This window comes from Prosopis cineraria, unplaced genomic scaffold (assembly GCF_029017545.1).
Source record: "Prosopis cineraria cultivar Desert tree isolate PC_DT_omini unplaced genomic scaffold, ASM2901754v1 PC1162, whole genome shotgun sequence".
NCBI lineage: Eukaryota > Viridiplantae > Streptophyta > Magnoliopsida > Fabales > Fabaceae > Prosopis > Prosopis cineraria.
In genome coordinates this window covers 14,012-23,377 of record NW_026556487.1, presented here as the reverse complement: position 1 = coordinate 23,377, position 9,366 = coordinate 14,012, and the positions used below count along the sequence as shown (strand labels likewise).

General features: G+C 31.3%; 1 protein-coding gene across 1 annotated transcript; it reads right to left on the bottom strand.

Moving 5' to 3' along the window:
- Window positions 1–3,912: 3,912 nt before the first annotated feature.
- Window positions 3,913–7,538, bottom strand: LOC129299451 (CASP-like protein 2B2). The gene is made up of 3 exons (XM_054937919.1): window positions 6,931–7,538; window positions 6,288–6,420; window positions 3,913–4,355 (listed from the first exon to the last, which is right to left on the bottom strand). Exons 1-3 carry the CDS (start codon window positions 7,152–7,154, stop codon window positions 4,107–4,109), a joined length of 606 nt encoding a protein of 201 aa, XP_054793894.1. The 5' UTR covers window positions 7,155–7,538; the 3' UTR covers window positions 3,913–4,106.
- Window positions 7,539–9,366: the final 1,828 nt, after the last annotated feature.

Genomic DNA, 9,366 nt, shown 5'->3' with positions numbered 1-9,366 from the left:
TAGCGGAATCAAATTTATTTATTTTTATAACAAGGGAAATAAAATTCTGCAACAGTAGTAATGTCCTGCTACACAACTAAAAATAACTCACGAGGAGGAAAATAACGGGTAAAATACAGTAACATTATATTGAAGGTGGACGAAAGCATTCCCTCACTTTGGAAACAATTACAAGTAAGGTATTTAAATTTTCCAATTTCGCACTACACGTTATTAATATTTACACCCTCTGAACTAAATTAAAAACATTTGAGCTCAACAACCTATTAGATACTCCCTCCATCCTAATATATAAGGTATAAGGGCAAAATTATCTAATTACTTAAAAATATTATGACACCCCTTATATTTAAAAATAAAACAAACTTTTAAAAAGCACTCTATATATAAGGATGGAGGGAGCATGGAATATTTTAATGATTGAAATAAAATATAAAGATCATATTTACATGGAATACCATGCAACATGTTCAATATAATTTTATAAAAAATATAATCAATCTACTTATGTTATTACATTATAATTTTAGTCCTAATATAATTGTTATTTTTTAATTATTTAAATTATTATTTTTAAATTAAATTATCTTGCACTCTAAATTCCAGAGGAGGCTAAATCTCATTATACACTTATTACATACTCCCCCCATTAAAAAATGTGAAGCATTTTTTGAGAGGTTGAATGTTAAAAAATGTAAGGCATTTTTAATCTTTTGAGATATAATCATTGTCTTTTTTAAAAAAATATCCCTATTGATGAATAACTTTATATTTATTGTAAGGTGTTTAATAGGAGTAAATATGAAAAGATAGAAATAGTTTGAAAGTAGGTAATTACTTTATTAGGGATGAGATTCGCTTAAAAATACCTTATATTTTTAAATAGAGGGGATATATGATAGCATTTTTATTTTAAATCAAGAAGTAGGTATAGCGGGTGTAATGATTTGTATCTTTTTTGGTCGATGCAATAAGCATCTTAATTAAAAAGAATTAATTATCGCAGGTACACGTAATGTCGCCAACCGTGTCTATCGCTTTTCAGTTTTATGTACTTTAATTTGTATACAGTGTCTGGGTTAAGAAAGAAAGGCGCATATGTAATGCTTATCCAAAAAGTAAAAGATAAAAAGGCATGTAATCAACTAATTAATCTATTGATCTTTAGGTACCATAGTATAAAAATTCAAGTTAACCCACCCAATTAAATTAACAAACTATTAAACTAATTTTTTGATTGATTGAATAAAATATTTTATTTATAATTAATTTGATTATGATTCAACTACAGTTTTAACTATTAATTCTTTAACTAATATTTCTAGTGGTTCAATATTCCATTCAGTTTACAACACCTTGCTAAGAACCTTTCCCAAAAGGAAAAAGAATTCTAGCTAACTAATACAAAAGAAGCATGGTTACTGTTCGTTAGGAAGTAATTAAACATAGAAACTTGTCACACGAGTTTACTCGGTGGTGACTAGAATCTGCTTTGCTTGTTACTTTAACACTTCATTTAATCTAAATTTCACATTAATTTGTTACAAAAGTAGAAGAGTTCTGATTTCAGATTCTAAAGTAGAAGTTAAGTGCAACTGAGAGTTTTATTATTAATTATGCTAACAAAAGTGTTTAATTCTTTTTTGGATGGGAAAATGATTCTAGAATGCTTTCGTCATCAAGACAGTGTCTCTGTCTTTAGGGTATCCTTAGACTTAAAGGAACCGAGATAGCAAAAGAAGAGCCCACGCAAATCTCAATTATCTTTTGATTAATTTAAAAAACGTTCTTGATGTCGTCATTATTTCAATCATGATGAACAATAAGAAATATCCTTTCCTTGATATCACTAATTAATCATAATTAATTTTTGTAATACCCTCAAGCTTTAGTCATGTTAAACTGCCAATCAATCATCTTGGGTGAAATTTTAGGTGTGTCAATTGTAATTTTTCTGTAAAATCAATTGTAAATATTAGATTTAAATAGTCACAAATTCAATAAGGTATTTAAATTTTAAATATAACTCTCAATTTATAATTAAAATTCCTGTTTATATTTATTTAAATCAATATTTATAATTTATTTTTAAAAATTTTATTAAGGATTTAACTATCATAAATTCTCCATTTTGAAATTTTATTGTGATTCTTCCTATGAAATACTATCAATGGGCCCATGATCTCCAACAGTGCATCAGCTCATATATTTAATCACTGTAGTTTTACAGTCACAGTCACTACGCTTTACGATAGAGGAAGATTGTCATCGTCAATATAATTGCACCACTTAACTAAAGCAGGCTTGAATGGTTCACATATCAATGACATTGTTCCTTGTTAAGAGTTGATAAGCCTGATGCACGATGATGGCTTGGGATTTCATTTCTTTTTTCTTTTTTTTTTTCACATGAGCTCTGGTATCCCAGGCCTTTGATTCAGCTTAATTTGGTTAGCAATTTAAAGCACTTGTTTGGGAGCATACCTCTTATCAAGAATTTAATTAGTATTGTATGTTTAAGGCTTGAGCTTGAAACTTCTTGTTAAGTTAGACCAAACGCCTTACTAGTCGATCCAAGCACTTGGTGATTAGGATGTCAAATTTTTTTACGTAACATTTAGATGAGTTGGATCTTAGAATATCATCAGGGCTAGAGCTTACATTTGGACTCAAAGAGTACTAATAAAGATATTAATAGATTGTTTGCTAATAAAATTTTTATATTAATAGCAGGATTTGATCTCACAACTTTATGAATTATGAATCCATTTTTTATCAATTGGACTATTTTTTATTGGTAGGATTTCAATTTTCAACTCCACCTTTCTTAGTTTCTTGTCAATGTTGGGCTAGTGCCCTCTTTTGCATTATAAAAAGAAAAAACTGTAAGTTGAACAATAGGCCTCTGAGCATTGGACCCATAGTCATACTGGTTCATTGATATCAAGTTGACCCACAAAAAAAAACGAAACAAAAACAAAAAATGGACTCCCCTCAAACCCCATTGTGAAGGGCTGGCTCCTTCCCAGTTATATTCTCCTCTCCATTTCATTCATCTCAAGCATATATTTAACGTTCGGTGTCCATGTGATGTTTTTTCCAAAGGAAATCAACTTTTTAATAAAGAAGAAAAATACAGTAATGTAAGGATCAGGAGTCTCTCTATTTTTTTTCCTCCCTTTCCCTCAATTTCTCCCATCTTCACCATTTAAATTTTTTTATTAAATAATTTTTTTAAATGAAAAAATTAATGAATGGTAAGGATGGGAGAAGTGGAGAGAAAGAGAAAAAGAAAGTGGAGAGACCCCACTTCTACAACATAACCCTGGAAGTTTAAATGCATGGAAATCGGAAAAAATAAATAAAAAATAAAGCTGTTCCAAGAAAGGTGTCCATTCAGTGCTCATCTAATTCTTCATATTTCACTGCTATTATATAAAATATGGAAAATACAACAAATCCTGTAATTTAAAATTTACGCTTTGTTTTTAGTCCTATGATTTTATTTTATTGTTCCCAACCCCTTAAATTAGATCTGTCAAAAACATTAATTCATATAATTTTAAAAATACTCATTAAGGCTATGAGTTGGCACCAAAAGTGTTAATTTTGTTGACACATGCTTAATTATGTTAACCCTTTTGATAGCATTACTTAATCTTATCTTTCTGTCCTACATTTTGTTTGATCTAAATATGCAAGAAAGCTTCTGTCTTTTTGTTTATCTTTTATTTTTAATTGCACTTGGTCAATTTATTTCAATTTTACCATGTCAGCAGAGGAATAAGCGAAGTTATAATGAAAAGGGCTAAAAATAATGAAATAAAACTATAAAGACTAAAAATAAATCGCAATCAAAGTATAGAAGCCCAGTGTATATATTTTGCCTACAAAATATTATTGAACGAGTAGTTAACAAACAAAGCTGAGGTTCTTGTATTATCATAAACAAACTACCTTACATGCACAGTTTAGAAACATCCCAAGCTAGTATAACAAGAAACAGAGGATAAATGGTAGGTGCTTAACCAATTTTTAAGTCAAAACCTATATATATATATATATATATATTATGCTCTACTTCAATGCACTTCCTAGCACCTAACCTACCAACCTTCATTTTTAAGCTTATTACCACCGTACAAACGAAAGAGACTGAAAGCAGAAATACCAGCGAGGACCACCATGGAAAGACTAGCCACAAGAGCACTAGCGATCCCTTCTCCGATTTGGTTACAGAAAGTGCCATACATGTTACATATCTTCATCCACTGAAGCTCTGTCTGACCCGCCTTTGCAAACACTGCTGATTGTAATGCCGCTGCCACTGCTGAGATTGCCACATAAGCCATTACCTGCAAAATTTTACACATGTAACTCTGGTTCTTCATCACTTTCAGCCATGTATAGCTCACATTTCTGAGCAAAAATGTTCAGGTTAGGATTCAAGTGTTGGTGCCTTTCTTAGGGAAATTCATAATTCATCTGTGACTTATATTTCTCAAAGGCTTAATTGATGATAGGAGGCAATAGTATCAAACAATCCATGCAACTTACCTCATCTGGTAGGATAAAAGCTGTTGTAATATCTGTGACTTGTAGTCAAGGAATTGGCTTAGCTAATTAAGTTTCAAACAAGTGCTGTGCTCAAACCAAATATCTGTTTTGATTGTGTAGCTCAAGTGGTAAAAAATGAGGTTAAGACAGAACTGTTGTTATGTACCATTCTGATAAGGGAATGTATTTTTCTTCTCTGTTCAAAGGGAATTAGGTGATCAGTTCAATTTCATTTCTATGACAAGTAATTGATCTCTTTGATCTAGTGAGAGACTTGTCAAAACTAAGATTTATCAAAATTATACCTCCAAGCTAAGATCAAAGCTTGCATACATCAGTAAGCCGAATCCGGCTGTCCTAAAGAAAGGAGCATGTAGAATTTACTGAAAATTTGATTTTTCATCCTTAAATCACTTGCCTAGTGAAGATTGTGCCATATAGTTCAGATTTCTCTCACACACACTCCTTATCTCTTGTTCCTATCACGTTGCACAAACTGAACCATACCAATTAATCCAACGACTAGAAACAATTACTTCAGAAAACTTCACAAAACTCCCACTTAAGAGATCTATTTATCACTGATCCTATTCTCTGATGTTAAGAATGCATTGACTGTTATTTGAAAAACAAAACAGAACACCAACAAAGATTAGTCTAATTGGTAATGGTAATGATTTAACTTATACTCCACAAAATCGTGAGATCAAATCCCATTGCTAATGTGAAGACTTTGTTGGTGGACAGTTTGTAAATACTTTTGTAAGTTCTCTTTAGCCTAGAGGCATGTCTTGCTCTTGCCTTGGTGAGCCCTCGAGACTTAACTCACCTAAACTTTTTAGATTAAATGAAAACAAGAAAAAGGATAATGATCTAGGAAGGTCTACAAGTGCTACATAAAATTCCATTTTCCATAACCACTGTGCTATAAATGTGCAATGAGAAATTGAAATTCTCAACAACCAGAATTCTTGACAACTAGAAGGTTCAGTGACCCCAATTCTGGAATTAGGTATGTCTTATGATGAATGACTTGACTTCCCCATCCAAGAAGTTATTGCGTTTGGTTTCCTCAAGGACCAGAAATAGGTCCCCTCCAATACCAGTTACCTCCAGATTATAGCATTAAATACGATACATCAACCAACTGGACCCTACTCTGTCGTATTCATCCAAAAATAGTAATAAAATATGGTACAGAAAACAAAAATTAAAATCAAACTTTTATCTTACGAGGAGATTTCTTATTCCATTCATGTTGATTCCTCTCCTTTGATCAAGTTAACAGACTAAAAGCACAACTAACTTTGATAAATTTGTTAAATTTTCACGCAGAAAAACCTATTTGAATGGATATAGAAGAGAAAATGACAGTTAAGGGCACAATTTAAATAAGTTATACTCTGTACTTCATTAAGTTTTTACTTAAGTTTCCTAAAATTTACAATCTGGACTTTCAAATGTTACAGAAATGTTTTCATTGAGAAGTAACAATAAAAGTATAACACTTCTATAGAATCTGAAAGATCAAATTCTAACATTAAGTAGTATCAGTGATAAATTTAAGAAGCGGAAAGAATAATTTATTTGCATGGTCTTTGAGAGATATTCTAACAGTATTAACGATTATATAAGTTTTGAGTCCTTAACTGTCGCTTTCCTTTATACAAGTGCCCTTAATTGTGTAATTGAAATTTATTTCATTTGAAAAGAAGGGTCTTTGGGTGAACCTGATCAGCCAAGAAAATGAGCCAAGCCAAAGGCTTGCTGAAGAGTACAGTTCCCATAGCCATACTCGCAGCACAGCGCAACCCCTGAATTAAAGAGTAACCAGCAGCTATCCCATTGGCTATAACCACAAACCTGCAATGGTTTTCACAATCAAAATAAACATAGAAAAGCCATAGGTTAGTTCAATTGGCAATAATCAATCTCAACCTACACAAATGTGGGTTGAAGTCTGTTACTATGAGCATAAGTTCAAAAGAAAAAATCATTCCAAAAGATTAGCTTGTTTTGTTGAGTGAAAAAAACCCCTCACATTTATAAAACCCACTTTTAATATAGGACTCGTGACAATGCCACTTCTTTTGAGAGCGGATAGCCCTCCCTGTAACACCGCCTCTTAATAAAAAGCATTAACCTTACGAACATGAATTTAAAAGAACTCATCCCAAAAACTAGCGGGAGAGTTCCCTCACTTATAAACCCCACTCCATTTGTTAGCTCCTATGTGAGATTAATGACAAAGTCCTATTCTTAATAGACTATATTCGATCATGAGATTAACCTGATTTATGTCAGGAACCCCAATCCATCAAAAACTTTTGTTCCAAAGAAAATAAGAAGAGAAGAAGAATTAGGAGAACTTACACTAAGACCTTCATGTCTGTAAACTTAGCTCTCTTCCGAATCGACAAAATCTCTTTGACTTGTGTATCAGTCGCCACAAGAACAGCTGCAAGAATTCCCAGAGCGAGAATCACACACCTCAACGTCAACTCTGCAAGTCTCACCCTCCTATCCAAAACCCTAACATTTGTGCCATGATAGACTGGCACAGTCCCAGGGCTCACCCCTACACCCAAATAGCTCATTTTCACTCTCACACAAACAATTTCTCACGTAACACTAAACTTGAACAATGAAGAACACACCACCAAGGCTATGAGCTCTTCGCTATTTAAATAGGCCACCCCACAAAGTTATTGTTTCCATTTCTTAAATTTGTGACGAAGGAGCTGAGCTTGACAAGTGGTGAAAGGTGGAGGAGCAGAGGACAGAGACAATGGCAGCTCAGCAAATACAAACATGGTCATTTAATGTCTCTGGTTCTGCATTTAAGTAGCTCAAAAGAAAAAGAAAAAGAAAATTGTGGTTTTTAGAGCTTCTTTATGGTTTCTGGGAAGAAGCAACAGTTTCTCGTCCCTAGAAAGTAAAGCGGTCTGATAAGGTGAGGGACGGGGTGGGGTGCCTTAATTTTTTAGTCAATTAAGAACGCTGTGGTGTGGTTCTCTTTATGATGACCCATTTCTTTTGATTTCGCCATCCCAATCGGATCGCATAAAACAAGCTGGTATTCCCTCCTCTTCGAAGATTTTATTTATTTGGATAAGACATTAATTATGTAACTTTTTTTAAAATATTTAAACTCATTACATGCAATGTAAATTTTAAAAAAATTATTTAAATAGGATGAAATTAAAAATTTACTCTAAAATCTCTCATGTGACATTTAAAATTAAGATTGAAAGAGAAAATACAAAAACAATTATACTTACTCTCTCTATTTAAAAATATAAATATTTTTAATTGAATCACATATCTAATGAATTAGTTAATTATTTTTAAATTTATAATATTTTTTTATATTTATCCTTATTTAATAGAATATCTCACCTAAAGATAAATCATTAATTAGCTTATTCATTAAGAAAATTTTAAAAAAAATATAATAATTACACCTTAAAATATTAAAAATGCTTTATATTTGAGTATCTAGCCTCTCAAAAAATATTTTATATTTTTGAATGGAGAGGATATCATTTTTCATTTTTTATTTTCTAAAAATGCCCATATCTTCTCATTTATTTATATATGGGGGCACTTAAATATAAGGAATAAAAAAAGCAAGAATATGAATGGAAAATGAAATATAAAATTTATCTAATACTTTATATTTTGGATCAAGAAGTGCTTCTAAAAAGTAATTTATATTGTGGTTCAAAAGAAGTGATATCTAAAAATAAGATTGAAAGAGAAAATACAAAAACAACTATACTTATCATTTTTCACTACCATTTTATTAGTTTCTATATATAATATATATGCTTTTTAAATTGTTATTATTACTTGTTATTTTCATGTATATGTTTATCGAAACAATATACTCATTTGTGGTTTTTTATCATCATAGTCGTTAGAATATTACACTTGTGATTTCTTACCGTCATGATTGTTAAAGCATTATGATTAGTTGTCAACTTTCATATCCATGGTTATAAAAACATTGCTCATACTTGTCATTTAATTTCCATCATATGCTCGTTAGAACATTACACTTATTATTTTTCACAATTATTTTTGTTAAGACCTCATAATTACTTTGTATATATATAAAAAAAAAAGACATCATAGTTACTTGTCATTTTTACTTTTGTCAAAACCAATACACTCACTTGTTATATTTGCTAATATCATATTTGTTACAATATTATACTTTGTATTTCTTACACTTTTGCTCATTAAAACTGTTATTGTCACTCGTCAATTTTCTTTTGTATGATTGTTAAAGCAATATTTCTATCATCAAAATATTTAGCAAGGTTAATTTTCTGCTTCAATTTTCTTGTTGAATAACAAAGATTTCATAATACTTTAGTCCTTCTTCGCAATTATTATGCTCGAGTGGTGTTTGAGAAATGTGATAGCCCTTTGAAAAAGTAAACTGATATATTAATAATTTAGGTTATATATCCGATAGGTAGATTACTTGGTTGTGTTTGTGGAGGGTGGGCCATGAGGAAGTAGGTATGCGACTTTGCGTGGAGACTGTGTGTTTATGCTTCACACGGAAATGGAAGTGAAATTGGTGTTAGTGATTCAAGACACATCATTTGCTTCGTGACCCACTCAGAGATCATCAACAACTTCATTCCACTAACACCCCCATTTACTCACATTACTTTTTTATTTTTTTGGGACAAGACTCACCCTACTTGCTAACAAATAACTACTATACTTTTTATTATTTGCAATTTGGTAGTGTACCATAATTAAAAAAAAACACACACACACACAAAGTGTGTG